General features: G+C 41.8%; 1 protein-coding gene across 2 annotated transcripts in view; it reads left to right on the top strand.

Annotated features, from left to right (window-relative positions):
* The first annotated feature begins 204 nt into the window (after positions 1-204).
* The window catches only part of KDM2A (lysine demethylase 2A), an 89,532-nt gene continuing 67,756 nt past the window's right edge, over positions 205-21,980 (top strand). For both annotated transcript variants that reach the window (XM_008146879.3, XM_054725639.1), the window contains exons 1-2: positions 205-1,003; positions 2,173-2,298. In XM_008146879.3, coding sequence (XP_008145101.1) covers positions 2,257-2,298 — 42 coding nt within the window. In that variant the 5' untranslated portion in view covers positions 205-1,003; positions 2,173-2,256. The remainder of the gene's footprint in view (positions 1,004-2,172; positions 2,299-21,980) is intronic.

Here is a 21,980-nt window from a genome sequence, read left to right as displayed (position 1 = left end):
AGGCCGACGCATCCGCGCGTGCGCGCGCCGGCGGAGTGTCCGCGTAGAGCAGAGTGACGCGTGCGCGTTCACGTGCGCCCGGGAGAGCGGTAAGAGCGTAGGGAGGCTTGAAGGGGAGTGGGGGGTGGAGAGGCAAGCCGGAGGAGGGGTGGGGAGGCGGCGCCTGCGCAGTGCGCCGCGGAGGAGCTGTGTGTATGTGAGAGTCTGACGGGTTCAAAATGGCGGCGGCTGCTTCAGCGGCTCCTCCTGTGTGAGGGAAACAACACCCCTCCCCGGCATCAGCGGCGGCAGCAGCGGCGGCTGCGGCTCGCAGAGCACCTTTCCAGCGGCTGGGCCTGTCGCCGCTCTGTCTATTCTGGGCAAGGGGCGCACCGGGAGGAGGAGCAACGCCAGGGGGCCCATCCCCCGGAATCCCTTCTCTGCGACTGGGGAGTAACCGGGGGCTCGTCTCGCAGCGCGGAGCCCGGGCTGAGGGGGAGACGCGAGGGGAGCCCGGGCCCCCAGCCCGGCGCGCCTTGCCGCTCCCGCCCTCTCTGCCCCCCGGGGCCGGGGCCCGCGTTCCGGGGGGCCGGGGCGGCGCGGGGAGCCTCGGGCCGGCCGGTCTCAGCTGATCGGCCGCCGATCTCGGGCTCCGGAGACGGTCAGGCGGCTGCTGGCCGCGGGCACGGCGAGGAGGGTGCTTCCCGCGGCCGGGGCCGGCCCGGGTCTCGGGCTCCGGCTGCTGACCGCTGGCCCGGGGGAGGCGGGGGCGCCCCGGGCTCGGCGCCGAGGGGTCGCGCTCCCCTCTCCTGACGCCTCCGACTCCCGGTCTCCAAAGCCAGAAGAGGAGGTTTGATTCAGCAACTGTTTCCTCTCTTTTCCGGGTCGCTCTGACCCTCTCTGGATACTGGGTTGATCCACGGAAAAAAACGAAGGAAGACGACGTTTGGGATTTAATTTTTTCTCTCAGTTTTTGGAATCTTTTACTTCTCTTTTGGTCAAGAACTCAAGAGCAAAACCCCCGGTGAGATTTCCCTCTCTACCCCCCCCACCCCCCACTTTGGAAGTTTGGTTCTCTGTGTTATCTAAAGACTTAATGTAAAGTTTCTATTTCTTTTTCCGATGGGCAAACCATTGAAACGCCTTTCCCCGGGGGAGCCCGGCGCGATTTGCCGTTTTCTGCTCTCCGGCCCCGGCTGCTCTCAAGCCCCTGCGACCCTCCCCTCGCCCAGGGGGTGCAAACGCGGTTTCTCTCCCGACTCGGGGCGAGGGCTTCCTCCGGAGAGCACTGCCGCGAACTGTTCTCACAACTGTGTCACCGGGTCCTCTGGTCTCATAGCAGTTTTGAAAGGATGCTTAACGTGGCGGTAATGTAGTTAGAATAGGGAAAACAAATCTGCGTTCCCTATGGAAGCCATCATCTATAAGAATATTTAGAAAAAAAGAAAAACCATTCTTGGTATTATGAGTCCGTTGCGCAAACCTGTCTTTATTTAATTTTTGGAAAAGATGTATTTTACTTATATCTATAGGTAGAATCGTTTGTTTTTATTTATTTACCCAAAGTATCTGGTGGAATTTTTGCTCCTGATTTTGCAACTCTTGAATTTCAGAGTTGTACTCGTCTTGGGTTGGGTTTGGGAATGAAAAGATCCTTAGGAAGGAAGACGAAGATTGTTGCTTTCTAGAGGGGTGTGGGAAATTGTTTTGAAGTCTGTCTTCAGATCCGAATTTCTTGTCCTCTTTTTATATGGTTAGTCTGCCCTTCTTTCCTCTAGTTTCTAATTACCAGTGAGAGAGAACTAATTTGGTTAGGATCTGGATTACTTCAGTACCTGCTTCACCTGGTCAGTGCCCCCCCCCCCCCCCTTTTATTTTTTATTTTTTTGCTAATGCTGCCATGAAGGGGATCCTTGCTAATTGTATCCTGTGGGGAGAAACAAGTGGTGTGGCCCGACCACAAGGAACTGAAACCAGCATCTCCTATTGCTTAGGCCTTGGACTGTTGTAATTTGATTAATGTTGGTCAAGACATGGAACCACTTGCCCAAGAGCAGAGAGGTCCCAAACAGATGAAGAGGAACCAGATTTCTCGGAGAGCTTTTAACTTACACATATTTTAAACACTTTTTTTTCCGTGGAAAGAAAGGTTGAGTTTGAGTTCTCATCTCTGCTCATATCATTATTCTTCAGTGTTGCAATCAATCTGGTTCCTAAGGAGGAAGAAGGCAGCCCTGGAGTGGTTTCTTTACAGTAATTTCAACAGAAGAGTGAGAGATGGAACCCGAAGAAGAAAGGATTCGTTACAGCCAGAGATTGGTTAGTATTTTCTTGTTATATTTTTTTCCAGTTTTGAAGTAGAATAACTATAATGTTTCCATTTGTGAACATACTGCAATTACAACTTTTCAGGTGGCTTTTCTGTACACTAGAGAAGGAGGGGAGGTATATCATGACTACCTCATTTGGGTTTTAGGCCAAATAGTTCGAGCCTTCATATTCATCTTGATTGGAAATGGAGTTATATATGGAGCCTTTAACTTCTATAGAAACCATTGTAAATCCGAGGACTTTTTGGATTTACAACGTGACAAGGATTCCTAATTTTGCAATATTGACATTGTAATAATTCAAATTAAGTTAGAATGTAAATTTCAGAGGCAAAACTGTTTGAGGAAGGATAGTTGGATAAAATTTTTTAAAGATTATGGTGTGCCAGGTTTTGTGGCCTTGAGCTGGGGAGTAAAACTATTGAGTCTTTCTTTTTTTAAACAAATTAATACTTGGATAGGTTTGGAAGGAAGGGGGGAGTTGAGAAAAGGTAAAATACTGGATGCTGATGAAGTTCTGTATTTTGTATTTTGGGAGGAATGTATGATACATGACATCTTGTTGAAGGAAATTTTTACTTAGTAATGATTTGGAGGGAATTCGTTTGTATGTGCATATGAATATGCATGCGCTCCTTTAGGCCCTGCTTTCTTCTCAAGGTTTCCCTATTGGACTTTAAGAATTTGATTTTGCTTTCCTAGTCAGAGAGCTTTATTAATATTCTCACCATATATTTATTTCAGAAATTTGAATTTGTCTTTGTAGAGTGGGGTATGAGGAAAGTCACAAAATTATATTTATTATGTGAAATTTGGTGAATTGAAAGACCTAGAAGACACTAAAGGAATTTATGGTGGTTTTATTTGGCTCTGCATTTTAGACTTAGTTTGGAGGGGGAAAAAGAGTAATTCTTTAATCCGTTTGTTGATGATCTCCACTCTTTTTGAGAAAAGACTATATTTTTTTCCCCTTGATGTGATTGGTAAAAAGGTGTGGAGTGTATTGGCAAGTATATCCAGCAGGTATGTGTTCCGGCAAGCCTTATTTCAGAGACTTGCCTCCTCTAATCCATGTGTTGAGATTATATTTCTTTATCTTTAACTTTTCCAAGGAAAGTATATCAGTAGTGGAATTTTGTACATTTAGGAATTATTTTGTTTTGACTTTTCTTGAATTAAACTTTCTTTGGGGAAAAAAGAAAGATTATGCTTATCATGTCAAACTTGTAGAATTGTTGACCTGTTACATACATCTCTAAGGGATATTGGGATCCAGTCTTTCAAAGGTAGTTGTAGGGAGATACAAGAAATCAATGATTTTTGTCCTGGTAAGATTTTTTTGTTTGTTTGTTAATTATAGTGATTGCTACCTGTTGCACAGTTAATCCTTTCCTTATCTAACCTGTTTTTTTCCTCTTGGTTCATGTGCAATTGTAGTCATTTTATGTAAGAAGGTAACCACGTATTGGGGGACCTTTCTTAGAATTTTGGGTGATAATTTTGAAGTTTAGGGTGACATGTTTTCCTTTCTAAGATTACATGACAAAATTGTATCTGAAGTGTAAATCCCTTCCATAGCATAACTTTTGATATGAGAGCATATTGGTGGCTTATTTATGTGGCAGTTTGCCTACCATACTTTTAATATCTCTTCAGTGAGTGCTCGTATTACAGAATTCTCTACTGGTTGAGATAGGTATTATTTGAACAATTTTAAGACTAACATAAAGGCATAAAGGCTAATCTTCATAGTAGTTTATACATATATATATATATGTATATTTTTAACACCTTGTCTATCTTTAAAGAAGGTCATAGTATAGAACTTAGGTTGTTTTACAGTAATTGGCCATGGAACATAAAGTGTGAAAGACAAGATGACAGGTTTATCAATTTGGCTTGGTGATTAAAGTTTGTGTTGGTCTCATACAGTATATATTTGTCAAATTTAATTGAATTAGGTAGTACATTGACTACTATTATTGACTGTTACTTCATGTTATTTTTGGGGACAGAACCTAAATGTTCTAAACTCATTTAGGAACAAGAATGACTTTTTTGTATTCAAAACCCTTTGCCTATCTTTTTTTTTTTTTTAATGTATTTTTATTGATTTCAGTGAGAAAGGGAGAGGGAGAGAAAGAGAGAAACATCAGTGAGAGAGAGAATCATTGATCGGCTGCCTTCTGCACATACTACACTGGGGATTGAGCCCACAACTGGGGTATGTCCCCTAACCAGGAATTGAACTGTGACCTTCCAGTTCATAGGTTGATGCTCAACCACTGAGCCTTGCCAGACGGGCATTTTATTATTTTATTTGAGAGAGAGAGAAACATTGATGTGAGAGAGACACATTGTTTGGTTGCTTCCCATATGACACTCCCCACCCCCAACCTAGTACCCCTAACTGTGAATAAAACCTGTGACCTTTCAGTGCATTGGCAGATGCTCCAACCAACTGAGCCATATCGGCCAGGGTGATCCTTTACCTATCTTAAAAAAAAGTTGTATGCGTATTAATAAGAATGCTATATTCATGATTGAATAGATCCTTTTAATGGCATAGCTATTTCAAGTGCACAGGATGAATTTGGTAAAATTTGATAGGTTTATATCATCTTTATGACAAGTAATTTTTTAAAAAATCAGAAATAGCTAGTTTTTTAAAGTTGGCTTGTCTTTTACCAAACTATTATTTACTTATTACATGTGGAAGAGAATTGTACCTTTGAAGATGATGTGTATATGTAGATTTGGGCATTGACTCTACTTTCTGGAACCAGAAAACTTATTTTGTAGTGTAGGAAATGACATGGGAGGGTAAATATTGTTTGGCTTTTTAATTTAATTTTATTTTTTAAATTTATTTTTATTGTCAATAGTATTACGGATGTCCCAGTTGTTTGTTTTTTCCCCATTGACCCCCTCCACCCAGCACCCACACCTCCCAGGCCTTCACCACACTATTATCTGTGTCTATTGGCTATGCATATATGCATATAAGTTTCCTGGTTAATAAACAAAATAAACTGATGAACAAAATAGATCCTGTTTGGCTTTTTCAAAGCAAGACATAGACCTTTGTTAACCCTCACCCTAGGATATTTTTTCCATTTTTTTTTTTTTTTTTTAAAGAGAGAGTGGAAGGGAGGGAGGAGAGAGAAACATCAACTTGCAGGGGGGTGGGAGGAGAAGGAATGAACCTGCAACCCAGGTACATGTGCTTGACTGGGAATTGAACCCATGCAAGCCCAAAGGCCGATGCTCCAACCACTGAGCCATGTCAACCAGGACTAGATTTTTTTTTTTTTTTTTTTTAATGAAAAACATTAGTAGTTTCAGTGTATGGATTCCTAGAATAAAACCAGATAGATCTCCAAGTCAAATTGGTATACCTGAGGAGAGGAACAGAAGCTTTAGTTTTAATGATGGGTGGATATTTGGTTGTCCAGAGGTAAACATGATTTATTTTTGTATTTTTTAAAAATATATATTATTTATTGATTCAGAGAGGAAGGGAGAGGGAAAGAGAGAGAGAAACATCAGTGATGAGAGAGAATCATTGACCGGCTGTCTCCTGAGGCTGCAGGGTGAGCATATGCCCTTGACTGGAATCGAACCCAGGACCCTTCAGTCTGCAGTCCGATGCTCTATCCACTGAGCCACACCAGCTAGGGCTATTTTTGTATTTTTTTTTAAAATATATTTTATTGATTTTTCACAGAGAGGAAGGGAGAGGAACAGAGAGTCAGAAACATCAATGAGAGAGAAACACCGATCAGCTGCCTCCCGCACACCCCCCACTGGGGATGTGCCCGCAACCAAGGCACACGCCCCTGACCAGAACCGAACCTGGGACCCCCCAGTCCGCAGGCCGACGCTCTATCCACTGAGCCAAACCGGTCAGGGCTATTTTTGTATTTTAATAAATTTAGATGTAGGACCTTATTAAGAAACATTGACTGGTACTAAAGATGGAATCTTTTATTTCTTCATTTGATTTTAGGAGCTAAAGTGTTGGATGTTTGTGACTCTCCCATTTATATTTAAGTTCATTTATAGGGAATGTTCAGCATAATATCGTACAGTTCCTTAATCTAAAATGTTAGTTAAATCCTTAGCCCTTACCCCCCTGTTGTGTGTGTCCATTGGTTAGGCTTATATGCATGCCTATAAGTCCTTTGGTTGATCTCTTCCCCCTTACCCCCACCCTCCCCTACCTTCCCATAGGTTTGACGTTCTGATAGATGTTTCTCTGTCTCTGGATCTGTTTTTGTTCATCAGTTTATGTTGTTCATTGCAATTATAATTGATGATCTTTCAGGTTTTTGAAATCACACCAATTTTGAGTAATCCTTACTTATTGCATAGAAAATCAGGGGCAAAATAATGTGTATTTAAAGTAAATGCTTAATGCCCAGCCAGTGTAACTCAGTGGTTGAGCGTCAACCTATGAACCGGGGAAGTCATGGTTTGATTCCTGGTCAGAGCACATGCCCAGGTTTGGGGCTCAATCCCCAGTGCTGGTGTGTGTGTGTGGGGGGGCGGGGGGGGGCCGGGGGGGAGTGCAGGAGGCAGTCAATCAATGGTTCTCTCTCATCATTGATGTTTCTCTCTCTCTCTCCCCCTCTCTCTCTGAAATCAATAAAAATATATTTAAAAATAATAAGTAAAAAAAAAATAAAGAATTAATACCAATTATTCACAAACCCTGCAAAAAGTAGACAAGGAGGTGACACTGCCTAACTTATCCTATGAGGCATTGCCCAGATACTAAAACCAAACAAAGACATCACAAGAAAACTACAGACCAATATCCCTTATTAATTTATAATAATAAAAGTGTAATATGCTAATTAGACCGGATAGCTGAACGACCTTCCAGATGAAGCCAGGGCTTAGAGGGCTGAGCCCATTGCACAAATTTTGTGCATCGGGCCTCTAGTCTACACTAATAAAAGAGTAAAATGCAAATTGACTGTACCTTCGACGCCCACCAGCCAATCTGGGGTGAGTATGCAAATTAACCCAACAAAGATGGTGGGTTAATTTGCATGCACTGAGCAGCTGGGGGCAGGGCGGGATGCCATGGCGACGACGTAGGCATTCCGCACCGCCCCAGCCACTCCAGGCCTCTGGGCAGCGTGGGAAGGCAGAAAGGCAGCTCCGGCCGGAACGAAGGTGGTGCTGGTAGCCAGGGGAAGGAAGGCCCATTCTTTCACAAATCTTCGTGCATCGGGCCTCTAGTATATATATAAAAACCTAATATGCAAAGTGTGCCCTTGGGAGTTCGACTGACTGGGAGTTCAATCGCTTGCTATGATGTGTGCTGACCACCAGGGGGCGGCACAGAACGAAGGAAGGCCCCAGCTGGCAGCTGCTAGGGACCCTACCTGTGCATGAATTTTGTGCACTGGGCCTCTAGTATGAATATAAAATACTAACCAACCAAATCTAGTAACAATAGAATCATACACCATGCATGACCAATGGAATTTATCAGAGTAATACAAGGTTGATTCAACATCTAAAAATTGATGTAACATATATCAATAGAATTTTTTTTTTAAGTTACATGATCATATCAATAGGCACAGAAAAAAGGCATCTGACAAAATTCAAACACTTTCCATAAAAACAAAGTAGGAATAAAAAGAAACTTCCTCAACTTGATAAAGGACACCCACAACTAACATCACTTCTTTTTTCTTAAATTATATTTTTATTGATTTCAGAGAAGAAGGGAGAGGGAGAGAGAGATAGAAACATTAATGATGAGAGAGAATCATTGATCGGTTGCCCCCTGCACACCCCGTACTGGGGATCAAGCCTGCAACCTGGACATATGCCCTTGACCAGAATCAAACCCAGTGTCCTTCAGTCTGCGGGCCTACACTCTAGCAACCCAGCTAGAGCGAGGGATCTAATTCTTTATTTTTATGTATCAGTCTTCCACAGTAAACTATTTTGGAGACCCAGAGTAAGGACTATATTTAAGCTCTATCATTTTCTCTTGTTTTATTTTGCTGAGCACCAGTCATTAGCTACCATACTTAAATTTGTTTATTTGTGCATATCTTTCCATTAGTGTAAGTTCCTTGAGAGTTGGGACTTTGTTTTTGTTTATGGTGTATATTGGATGCTTTGAACAGTGTCTGACACATACAAAGTGTTCAATAAGTAGCCTGAAAAAAGATGATACTCAATCTAAACATAGAAAGTGCTCAATAAGTATTTATGTTGTTGGAAGCCTTCATAAATACTTTTTTGTATTACCAGTTTTCTTGAGTGCTAGGCCACTAGAATTGAGGAGAGTTTTGGTGCACAGGGATAAGCAAAATATCTGGGCATTGGATCTTGCAGTGTACGTAAGGACCAGAAAGTCTAAGCTATAACAGATTAAAAACTTATGCTTAATACACATACATGCCAGATGAACACCATTTGTAATGTTTGGGCCAGTAGAAAAAAATAAGAAAATGTCTAGTTAAACTTTAAAAGCTCAGGGTGAATTCAAGTTCTACCTCTAATCCTGTCCTAAACCCTGTATGTCAAAGTTTTTGCTGACTTTTTTTAAAAAAAATATATATTTTTTTATTGATTTCAGAGAGGAAGGGAGAGGGAGAGAGAGATAGAAACATCAATGATGAGAAAGAATCATTGATTGGCTGCCTCCTACATGCCCTCTACTGGAGATTGAGCCTGCAACCTGGGTATGTGCCCTTGACTGGAATCCAACCTTGGAACCCTTCAGTCCACAGGCCGATGCTCTATCCACTGAGCCACACCAGCTAGGGCAAGTTTTTGCTGACTTTTAGACAACCTTAAAGTTGTGAAGTTGCAAGTGATGTTATTCTCAAGTGTTGGTTTTGTCATTAAGTCAGGGAATTGATACATTTACTGTATACCACACTGAGGGATTTATATTCTTTAAAAAAACATTTTTCCCTTAGGAAATGGACATACTCAGGTTTCATTAGTTTGCTCTGCTTATCTTATTTTTGGAATAACACTGTATTTTTGCATTGTGCTTTCTCATTAAAAAAAAAAGTTAAAACTCAATAAACACTTATCATGTGCCAACTAGTAGGTTATGTTCTTCAATATACGTTACCTTATTGTACCCTCAAAGCAATCCTGTAAGGTAGACTGTATAGTTTTAAACCTTAATTTCTTTTAATTATGGAAATGGAAGCTTGGGGAAGGCCTTGATCAACTTGCCTAAGATCGGTCGGAGTAGAACCCCATGTTTCTTCTTTTACAACATACCAACTCTCTTGTGGTGCATTTCATACAGAAAACAAATGATACCCACTTCTGTTGTAGGAAGTGGTTAAACTTAGTACTTTCTCTACTTTAAAATTTTCTTCCCTAACAGATGCCTGCTTAACATCCTAAATGAGGTAGCTATAAATTTTTGACAGCCGGTGTTTAATCATATTTTAAAAAAGATCAGCACATTCTTTTTGTGAACTTTTAATTGATTGCACTTAATCTATTAAAACACCAGTATTTGTGTAGTTTGTGTATATGTCAGGCCTTTTATTTATGCATGTCACTTATATCATTGTTTTCTGTTTTAAATTTTAGGTTCTTGGGGGTTTTCTCTATCTGTGAGTACTTGGTAAAAACTTAAAACCATAAAGATAAAAGGCAGCAGATAGTGACCAAACGTGGTTTTGGCAAATACAGTGGTGAAAGCCTCCTTCAGGTAGGTAGAGAGGAGGAGGGAAGAGGGTGGCCTTGTAGGAGGTTAAGACAGCAGAAGCTGTATTATGGAATGGGAAGTCTATAAGGTCTATTCTAAAGATATCCATTAGATTAGTAGGATTAAAGTAGATTTGTTTTGGGAGGGAGGCACTGTTGATACTGTTGGGCACACATTTTAAACAATAACGAAAAGCCACGTGTGGAAAATAGCCGTAAGTTGTGGCTTATTTTTAATTGAATAGTAATTTGATCAAAATTTTAGAAGTAATAGTTTTTCAGTTTTAGGTCTGGAAGAATACTGAAATAAGTTAACTCTTAAGGTGAAAGGTACCTGAACTCTAGGGCAGTGGTTCTTGAAGAGTGGTCCTCTCACCAGCAGCATAAGCATTATCTTTGTATTTGGGAACATATTAGTTACACACATTTTTGGATCCTCCCCATACTTACTAAATCAGAATCTCTGGGGTTAGGGACCAGCAAAATGTGTTTTAACAAGCTAGGTGATTCTGATTCATGAAAAAGTTTGAGAACCACTGCTTTGGGGTATAAGTAGTAGAAATGGAAAGTAAGGGGTGGAAGGAAGCAAGACATGTTGGCACTGAAGGACTGTTAAAACTTGATGACTGCTGGATAGCAATGTGCTATGATGGAAAAGAGTGCTTGATTAGGGATCATGAACCTTGAGTACTAGTATTAAGTCTATCACCAGTTGTGGTTTTAACAAGAGTACTGACATGTCATTGAGGGAGTTAACTGATTTTTGAGGATTTTGGAGGCAAAGGCAATTGAAGAATTGAGGTGGACTCTGAGGTTAAATCTGGATTCCCAGGAAGATCAGAGGGAGGGATTTTTGAAAGAAAGAGGAGAGAACTTGGGTGGATGTTTTAGACGGAACAGATTTGTTTAAAGCAGGGGTCCTCATCTGGGTGTAATTTTTGTCCAGTCAAGAGCGTTTGGCAGTATCTGGAGCCTTTTTGTTGTTGTTGTTGTTAATCCTTACCCTAGGAGGATATTTTTTTAAAATACATTTTTTTATTGATTTCAGAAAGGAATGGAGAGGAAGAGAGAGACAGAAATATCAATGATGAGAGAGAATCATTGATTGGTTGCCTCCTGCACGCCCCTGCACTAGGGACCAAGCCCACAACCTGGGCACCTGCCCTGACCAGGAATTGAATTGTGACCTCTGGTCAATAGGTTGATGCTCAACCACTGAGCCACGTCGGCCAGGCTAGGGGGATATTTTGTCCATTGATTTTTAGAGAGAGTGGAAGGGATGGAGGGATGGGGGAAGGGAGGGGGAGAGAGAGAGAGAGGGAGGGGGAGAGAGAGAGAGAGAGAGAGAGAGAGAGAGAGAGAGCGCGAGAGAGAGAGAGAGAGAGAGAGAGAGAGAGAAATCGATGTGAGAGAGACACATGGATTGGTTGCCTCTGGCACATGCCCCGACCAGGGCCAGGAATTGAAGCTGCAGCCCAGGTATGTGCCCTTGACTGGGAATTGAATCCAAGACCCTTTGGTTTGCAGGATGACACTCTAACCACTGTGTTATACTGGCCAGGGCTGGAGACATTTTTTATTGTTGGATTAGGGGAGTACTACTGGTATTTCAGTGAGTAGAGTCTAGGGATGCTGCTAAGACATCCTAATGCACAGATCAGACCTCCACAACAATGAATCATTTACTCAAAATGTCAGTAGTGTAAGATTGAAAATCAGTAGATGGTTCTATGTATGTTATTCTGATTAGCTGCTATTCATCTTTGAATTTAAAGTCTATCACAAAACATCTTGAAAGCACTCTCAGATTTTGTTTCTTAGGGCTTCGCCCAAAGTAAGCATGAAGCATTTTTGTTGAATTTTCACAAAGCTAACTTCATGGTCATGAAAAATCCTCAACCCAGTTGCAGTTTATTACTCCACTTAACTTATCCTAAGATCAACTTATTTGGGTACCCGAAATAAGTATTCATTGTATTGAGATCAATAATTATGTTACAACAAGAAATTTCCTTTTGATATTCTCTTTGAAGGATAGAAAAATGAGATAAAAGCTGCAGTGTTAGATGTAAGCAAATACTGAAATATTATGAATTGCCCTGCAGCTGAATACCCATGACCATCCCTGAGAAACAACCTCATGGGCTGGTTGTAGCCCTCGGTGTGAATTCAAGGTAGCCTGACTATTATTCCATCTCTTTATAGCCTTGGATCACAGAGCAGTAATCTGGTCAACTTTCTTTCTGACACTGACCTCAAGAGAATGTACATTTGTAAATATAGTGATCATTTTATAATACTTTTAAGTTTCCAAAGTACTTCCTTGTTTCTTGTGCCTTTTGATCATCTTAATCTTTTGATTATCACAAAGGATTGCTGGAACTCGGAGATGGTACTACCATGTAGCACAAGTCTAGAAGGTGCTCTTCACATGTCTTAATCTATGTGAAAGATGTCTTTGGAGTTGTGCAGTGTACAAAAATAATGTTGGCCCTTTTGGGGTGGATAAGATAAAGGAAAAATCACCCTATGTATTTGAAACATTGGGAGGAAAAGCCCAATCTAATGGATAATAATACACTATGTGCTTGTATTGGCACTTTGTTCTAATTCCCATTTTACTGGTTTGGAAACTGAGGCATAGAGCAGCTATGTAACTTGTCTGAGGTTATCCAGTTAAGAAGGGAAAGAACCAGGATTCAAAGTAGGCAGTCTGGCTTTCAAGCCTACCAGGCTAATACTGCCATTTTTTCAACTTTATTGGAGCACAGTTTGTAAATGTTTTGCTGATGGATTTGGGGTGTTCCCCATGTCATCTTTTCTCATTCAGGAGATTCAGTCATTTAAATGTTTGTTGAATGCTTACACTGTGGCAGGCACTTTGCTTGGGCCTTGCCTTGTTAGACTTCTGAATACTATACTGTGGTTTCAGATGTGTTGAATACTTCAAAGAAATTAAAAGGGTAATAAAATTGTTGTATGATGGGAATAACTTCTTGAGATTGGGTGATCACTAGAGGCTTCTTTTGAAGACGGCATTTTGTAACTATGAATTGAGTGATGAGGAGCCAATTTTGTGAAGTTCAAGAACTTAGGGGACCAGATCTGGGTCAACTGAGCTCTAGGTAGAAGGACCAGCTAATGCAAAGCCTAATGGTAGGGATGAGAAAATGTTGCAAGCACTTAACCATGTGTCAGACACCAAGCAAAGCTTGCAATAGATATAGAGATAAGACAGGCATGGTCTTTCTATCATGAAGCTTACAGTCTGGTGGGAAAGTCAGACATTAAATAAATACTTAAACTAATAATGTTAATTATAGTTACACAAAGGACTGCAAAGGTAAGTACAGGATGCAATGGCAGTATATAAACCTGATCTAAACTTCAGGAGTGGGAGAAGGTGTCAGAGAACACTTTTCCTGAGAAAGCCTTTAAAGCTGAGACCTGTAGGGTGAGTAAGAGGTAACCAACTTTATTTATTTATTATTATTATTTTTTTAATATATATATTTTATTGATTTTTTACAGAGAGGAAGAGAGAGCGAGGGATAGAGAGTTAGAAACATCCATGAAAGAGAAACATCGATCAGCTGCCTCTTGCAACACCCCCTACTGGGGATGTGCCCGCAACCAAGGTACATGCCCTTGACCGGAATCGAACCTGGGACCCTTGAGTCCGCAGGCTGACGCTCTATCCACTGAGCCAAACCGGTTTCGGCAAGGTAACCAACTTTAAAAGAGAAGTGACTAGCACATGCAAAAACCCTGAGGTTGGAAGGAGTCTGACATGTTTGTTGAAGAACTTATCAACTGAACAAAAACAAAAAGTCCAGTGTAACGAGAGAAGAGAGTGGAGGAGAGAGTCAGTCTTGACAAGGTTGTTAGGGGTCAGTCCAAGTAGGGTTTTATCCTGAAAGCAGGAAAGGCAGACATTCAGCAGAGGAGTAATATGCTTGGACTAGCCCTAGCTAGTTTGGCTCAGTGGATAGAGCAACAGCCTGCAGACTGAAGGGTCCCGGGTTCAGTTCCAGTCAGGGGCACGTACCTCTGTTGCAGGCTTCCAGCCTTGGTCGGGGGCATGCTGGAGGCAACCAATCGATGCGTCTCTCTCACATCGGTGTTCTCTCGGTCTCTCCCTCTCCCTTCCACTCTCTAAAAATCAATGGAAAAAATATCCTCAGATGAGGATTAAAAAAAAAATGCTTGGTCTAATAACTGGCTCGAGTATAGAGAAAGGATCGAGAGAGCAAGAATGGATTTAATAAGACCAAGTAGGAGGCTACTGTAGAGATTCAGGTAAGATATGATGGTGGTATAGTTGAGAGTGCCGACAGTATAATTAGAGAGGTTTTGAGAAATATTTAGAAAATAGAATCATAGGATTTTGGTTCGTTGGATGTGTGGAGGGTGAAGTTACGGGGTACATGGAAGGATAACTCCCAAATTTTCCTTATGTGGGTGACTGTAATTATTGAAATAGTGCATACTGAAGGAAGAGCAGGTTTGGAGATTGAGGGAAATAGCATAAGTTCGGTTTTGATTAAGTTTGGACAGTTTGAATGTGAAGTGCCTATAGAATTGTTGAGTAGGTAACCATGGTTCTGGGCCTAAGGAAGGACTTACTGGCATAAGGCTGAGTCTCATTGGCATATTATGGTAATTGAAGTTGGTAGACATGGAGTGGCATACTAAGGGAGTGAGAAGGAGGGACCAGAAAGGTATGAGGAAAATCAAGGTAGTTGTGTCTTTAAAGCCAAGTGACTGTGGTACTTACTGTTTATCAGTCATTGTTCTAAGCATTAATAGATTTGTCCAACACCACCAGGTAGTAACTGGAAAAGTGGGTTTTTGAACTTAGGTTCTCAACTGGCTCCAGTTTGTATTTTTAAACATCTCTTTATACTGATAGTGTTTCAAAGAGGAGGGAGTGGTCAGCTGAGGTCGATGCTGCTCAGAGGCTGAGTATATTGAAGACCGAGATGGCCATGGATATGGCAATATAGAGGTTATTGGTGACTTTAAATAGAAGTTTTAGTGGCATCTGGGGACAGAAGACATTCTTCAAAATAAATGTGAGGCTACACAGAGACAGTGAGTTTTAGCGAAGTTTGGCTGTTAAGAGAGAAGGGGTGCAAATCGTAGTTCAAGTGCAGGATCTAGAGAAGCTTCTCTTGGATTTTTGTTTATTTTCTTTTAAGATGGGAGTAACCATTACATTTATTTTATTTTTTTAAATATATTTTTATTGATTTCAGAGAGGAAGGGAGAGGGGGAGAGATAGAGAAACCCCAGTGATGAGAGAGAATCATTGATTGGCTGCCACACACCCCCACTGGAGATCGAGCCCACAACCCAGGCACGTGCCCTTTACCGGAATCGAATTCAGGGACCCTACAGTCCGCAGGCCAATGCTCTATCCACTGAGCCAAACCGGCCTGGGCTGACCATTACATTTTTTTGTTAATGGCATTGTCAACTACTAGTTCTTTCTCTTTTATCTTCCACCAGAGGCCCAGTACACGAAATTCGTGCATTGGTAGGGTCCTTAGCAGCTGCTGGCTGGGTACTCCAGCCGCCTGCTGCTGCCTCTGGCTGGACCTCCTGCCGTCTCCACCAGCTAGGACCTCCTGCAGCCACCACCACCTGCAGGCTGGCCAGGGCCTCTCTCCCTTCCCCCAGCCGGCCCTGCCTCCTGGTCAACTCCTGGGCGAACTCCCGGTCAAGGGGACAATTTGCATACTACACTTTTATTATATAGGATATTTAATTAATTGCTAAGACCTGCTGGATTTTGATATTCAACTCTTTTAGCACTCCTAGTTCCGACTCAGTCTGCACTGTTGCAGTAGCCTCCTTCTTAGATTTTTATTCTGAGTATCTTTTCTATTATTTCTTATTTTGTGCTTCCAAGGTTCTGATTAGGTTGTTCCCATCCTCTGTGACATTCCCATTCTTAGTTACTGGTGGTGTGGGGTGGACACTGGACTTTGGTTCATAAGATGTGGCTTTGAATTTTAGCTCATATTCTGTGTAATCTTGGGCAAGTAACTTAGCTTTGATGAACTTTAATTTTTCACGTGTGGAGTAGTGAAAATAAAGCTTAACTTTATATTGGAAATTGCTTATAAATGCTTGGTTAACTTTTTTTTTTTTTCTTAAATATATTTATTGATTTTTTTACAGAGAGGAAGGGAGAGGGATAGAGAGTCAGAAACATCGGTGAGAGAGAAACATTGATCAGCTGCCTCCTGCACACTCCCTACTGGGGATGTGCCCGCAACCAAGGTACATGCCCTTGACTGGAATCGAACCTGGGACCCTTCAGTTCGAAGGCCGACGCTCTATCCACTGAGCCAAACTACTTGGTTAACTTTTTAGGTTTTGCCATTGTAGGCATAAATTCCTTAGCCTGGCCTTCAGGCTTCAGTTGACTGTTACAGTTTTATTATCTCCTCTTTTTTTAAATCCTTACCTGAGGATACATCTATTGATTTTTCAGAGAGAGGATGGAAGAGAGAGAGAAAGAAATGTTCATGTGAGAGAGAAACAAGAAACATCCATTGGATGCCTCTTGCACACGCCCCAGCTGGGGATCAAACCCTCAACCTAGATATGTGCAGGCAATCGAACCTGCAACCTTTTGGTGTACGGGACAGTGCTCCAACCAACCAAGCCACACAGCCAGGGTTTATTATCTACTCTTTTTTATTTACTTTTATTTTGTTTATTATCATTATTTAAAGAGAGAGGAGGGAGAGGGAGATAGGGAGAGAGAGAGAAAGAAAGGAAGAAACAGCAATACGAAAAAAACATCAATTGGTTGCCTTTGTACGCCTCCCAACCAGGGATTGAAACTGCAACCTAGGTATGTGCCCTGATCAGGAATCAAACCCGTACCTTTTTGGTCTATGGGACAACGGTCCAACCAACTGAGCCACTCAGCCTAGGGCTTATCTACTCCTATTTATGTTCCAGTAAAACCAAGCTACTTGCTTGCTTGTGATATCCTATCTCCCTATCCCTACCTTGTTTTTCATCCTCTAAAGCCCATTTGCAATATTGTTTTACTAATCTCACATACTGAAGGAAACCTCTTTCCTGAATCCTCATACTTTTTTTCTCCCTACCTCTCATGATATCTAAATGGATACAAGATAAAAATTTAGTTATGTCAGATTATATGCTCCTTGAGGAAAAATCATGACTTCCCTGGCATACACAAAGCACAGTACCCATGTATACCATTGAGATTAACATTACTAGTTGTTTAAATTTATCATAAAGACAAAGCAGAATGTGCCCTGACTGGTGTGGCTCAGTTGGTTGAGTGTTGTCCTGTGCACCAAAAGGGCACAGGCACAGGTTGTGGATTCGGTCAGGTTGGGGTGCGTACGATATTTCTTTCTCTCCCTCACCCTTCCTCTCTCGACAAAAAAATCAATAAAAACATATATATTTTTCTGCCTTAAGCAAGTGTCTGTCTTTCAAAATTAATAATAATTTTAAAAAGACAAAGCAGCCCTAACCGGTTTGGCTCAGTGGATAGAGCGTCGCCCTGCGTACTGAAGGGTCCCGGGTTCGATTCTGGTCAAGGGCATGTACCTTGGTTGCAGGCACATCCCCAGTAGGGGGTGTGCAGGAGGCAGCTGATCGATGTTTCTCTCTCATCGATGTTTCTAACTCTCTCTCCCTCTCCCTTCCTTTCTGTAAAAAATCAATACAATATATTAAAGAAAAAAAAGACAAAGCAGACTATAATAAAATTACTCCATTCTCTGGTGAAGTGCTGACAGTTATCAGGATGGTGGTGGTGAGAACACAGTCAAAGAAGGGGATCCAAGAAACAAGGATTGGCCATAAACGATAGCCCCACTTGTTCTGGTCATAAGAGAAAGGAGAAACAAGCTGCTCATGTTCCTTGAGACCATCCAGTTACCCTTGCTCTTACTACACGGTGCTCACCAGCTTCTTTTGTAATTAGCTTGGTTCCCATGTTCCTTGATGCTGGGAAATGGGTTCCTTGGATAGTGGGCATAAATATTCATAGTCAGTGGTAGGCATTACCAGAAATCACCTATAAGTTCTTTTGTCCTGTAGAATTGATTATTAGCCTACCAAAATTTCTTCTTTGAACTTGAAAGAGACAAAAATATCCCTGGTTGCTGTGGCTCACTGAGGAGTTGCTGGTTTGATTCTCCAGGGCACATGTCCTGGTTTTGGGCCCAATCCCCTGTCAGGTTCATGCAAGGAGGCAGCTGATGGTGTGTCAGTGTTTCTCTTTCTCCTTCTCCCTCTCTCTCAAATTTAATTTTAAAACCTTTAAAATAAAATAAAGGAGACAAAGATATCTACTTAACATTAATAGTATCTACAGCCACTCTTTTTATGTGCAAAGGTTTGAACATGGTTTGTAGAATGCTAAGGTACTATCTTCATACCATAGTTCAGATCCTTTTCTCAGAGAAGTCTTTGATTAAATTCTCATAGTATAGAATACCTCTTATGCATAGCACTTATCAAAATTGCTACTTTATATTTACTTGGATAATTATTTGATTGTCTGTTTCTCTTTTAGAGTGTAAGCATCATTAAAGCCTGCTACAATGCCTTTTCTCACCATTTTATCTCGTGCTTGGTATAATGCCTGGTCCACAGTAGGTGCTTGATGGATTTTTTTTTTTTTTTCTGTGAATGTGTATATCTAAAAGCTCTCCATCCCACCCATTCTGTATTCTTGGTAAGCTGCTAATAATTATTCTCCAAGGACCCAGATGTTCTCTTGAGTTCTCTTCAGTTATATTCCCAAGCCACTTTATATGCATTTCTTTTGTGGAAACAGTCACTTTGTGTTGTAGTTATTTGACTATGAGTCTCTTCTTTAAAGAAAGAGACCATGTCTTCTTCAAGTGCTCCAAAAATATTTATAGAACTTAACAAAAATATGTTTGCACTTTTAAAAAATACATAAAAATATATAATAACTGAACCCTAACAATGGAAAGAACCTTAGATTGATAATCAGGAAGCCTGTTAGTTATCTAAGCTTTATTTTATTCACCTGCAAGTTCTTTCTCAGCATAATGGTTTAAAACAATTGTTTTCAAAGGGCGTCCCTGACCATATCTGAGAACTTGTAAGAAATGAAGATTCTTGGGTCTTTCTCCAAACTTACTGAATCAGAAACTCGGGGAGTGGAACCCAGCAATCTGTGTCTCAACAACCCCATTAGGTGATTCCTTTTTTTTTTCTCTCTCTCTCTCTATTTTTTCATTGATTTTTAGGGAGAATGGAGGGGAGAGCGAAACACTGATGTGAGAGAGACACATGGATTGGTTGCCTCCCACATGGCACAAACCAGGGCTGGGACCCTGCAAACCCAGGTATGTACCCTTGACCAGAATCGAACCCGGGACCCTTCAGTTGCAGGCAGACGCTCTATCCACTGAGCCAAACCAGCTAGGGCACTTTTTTTTAAAGTACATTTTTATTGATTTCAGAGAGGAAAGGAGAGGGAGAGAGAGAGAGAAACATCAATGAGAGAGAATCATTGACCGGCTGCCTCCTGCATGACTCACACTGGGGATCGAGCCCGCAACCCAGGCATGTGCCCTGATCGGGAATTGAACCATGACCTCCTAGTTCATAGGTCCATGCTCAACCACTGAGCCACACCGGCCGGGCAGCTAATTCTGATAGATGGTCAAGTTTGAAATTAGCTTAGTAGTTTGTCTGTTTTTCTCTGTGTTAAAAGAAATTAGAGTTAACTACTTTACACTTCATAGCTTAAGGTTATTTTTAAAACTTTTCTTTATGTGTGTTTCTTACCAGTTGAATTTGTGGACATTTTTTCTGAACTATGAATGATAGCTATATAGGCAAAATAGGCCTTTTTTGCTTGCCCAAGTCAAAGCTAATAATATAATACAGTGGAACTTCGTTTCTCAAATTTGATTCATTCTGGAAGGCTGTTCAAAAAAGAATAATTTTTTCCCCATCCTATATAATAAAAACCTAATATGCAAATTGACCGAATGGCGGAGCAACCGGTCGCTATGACGCACATTGGCCACCAGGGGGCAGACACTCAACGCAGGAGCTGCCCCCAGCCCGCAGACCCCAGGTCAGCCAAGGTGGGTGTGAGCGGCCTTCCCGCCCCCCCTCCCCTGATCGCCCTACCAGTCACCCCACAGAGGGTGGCGGGGGGTGGGGTCAGCAAGTGGGCAGTGCCAGGCCGGCCAAGGCAGGTGCCAGCAGGGACCCCCCCAATCACCCCGCCAGTCGCCCCGTAGAGGGAGGTGACAGGCAGCGGTGCCAGGCTGGCCAAGGTGGGTGTAAGTGGGTGGCTCCCATCACCCTGCTGGTCGCCCCACAGATCGACTCTGATCGCTGGCCAGGCCTAGGGATTCTACCTGTGCACGAATTTTGTGCACCAGGCCTCTAGTTAGAAATAATGTAGCCCTGGCTACATTATTTGGGTCAGTGGATAGATTGTTGGCCTGTAGACTGTAGGGTCCCAGGTTCAATTCTGGTCAAGGGCATATGCCTCAGTTGCAGGCTCCTCCCCTGCCTAGGCCCTGGTTGGGGGCATGCAGAAGGCAACCAATCAATGTGTTTCTCTCTCTCCCACTCTCAAAAAATCGGTGGGAAAATATCCTTGGGTGAGGAATAAAAAAAAAAAAGAAAAAGAAATAATGTAAATTGAGTTAATCTGTTTCAGACCCCCAAATGAGTCCCTGTTTTAATCTTCCTTATCTACAGTACATGTCTATTGTACTGTTTGTAAATAAACCCTTTAGAAATAAAAAGGGCATGAAATGTAAATGAAAATTTAACAAAAAGGAAAAGAAATGTATAGTAAAAATCAAAATTTTACAATAATTATAAGCAGCAACAAAAACAAAAATATTCACAGCACAATATCCTGAGATTTTGACAGTGGTAAACTGGTTCATATTCGCCCATTCTCTCCTTTTTCACCTGCGAGATGAATGACTCATACAGGTGTAGATGGGAGAGGTTCGAGAAATGAGGTTCCACTGTACTTACCTACTTTTTAAGCTTTTTCTCAGTTTATACCCCTGTTTGTAATGTTACTCCATGTTATCTTCTGTATCTTTATGAAAATACCAGAGACCCAGTGCATGAATTCGTGCATGGGTGGGGTCAGCCCACCCCAATCGGGCTGATTGGGGTCGGGCCAGTGGGGGAAGGGGCTGCAAGCGGTTGAGGGCTGGGGGAGGGGTCAGGGGCGGGGCCAGCCCCCAGGGGGAGGTGCCGAGGTCGGTTGGCCGGCTGGCCCCACTCCCTGGTCGAACTCCTGGGAGAGGGGACAATTTGCATATTAGCCTTTTATTATATAGGACTAGGAACTGTTCCAAACATTGTGTTGTGAGGACAAATATCTGCAGACATCCATTTGTGTCTGTTCCTTATTTCTTTATATTTATTCTTTAATTCTTCCAGATTCTATAATTTAAAAATTCTGTAGAGAAGCCTTGTTAAAGGTGTTTATAATTCTAAATATATTTCTTGAATTTTTCCCTTTATGGAATCCATGTGGCTGTTGTAACCACACATTTGGGAAAGCCCCTGCTGATACTTGTGCCATCCTATGTCAAGTTGGAACTTGAGGGACTCTGACTTACCAGCCATAAGCCAAGGAACTCCACTTGTAAAAGTAGAATAGGAATTTCTAGCATCATGGTCAAGTGTCAAGTAGTGGTGGTGGTGGTTTTAGACCTGGGAAGGCATCACATCTCTAGGCCTCTCCAGCCTTTTCTATGTTAGAACAACTTTCTCTCATTTTTCATAGATTAAGAGTTTTCTGACCAAGAGAGACTTAGTTTTAAGACACATCTGAAAACAGAAAAATGTTGGCTCAAATTTCACTATCTTGTTCTGTAATAATCATTTGAATGACTTATGTATGCCTACCCATATTAATCAAATTCATTGGCT

The sequence above is a fragment of the Eptesicus fuscus genome, chromosome 13 (assembly GCF_027574615.1).
Source record: "Eptesicus fuscus isolate TK198812 chromosome 13, DD_ASM_mEF_20220401, whole genome shotgun sequence".
Lineage (NCBI taxonomy): Eukaryota > Metazoa > Chordata > Mammalia > Chiroptera > Vespertilionidae > Eptesicus > Eptesicus fuscus.
Note: the sequence above shows the minus strand (reverse complement) of the source record. Positions and strands in the feature narration are given on the sequence as shown.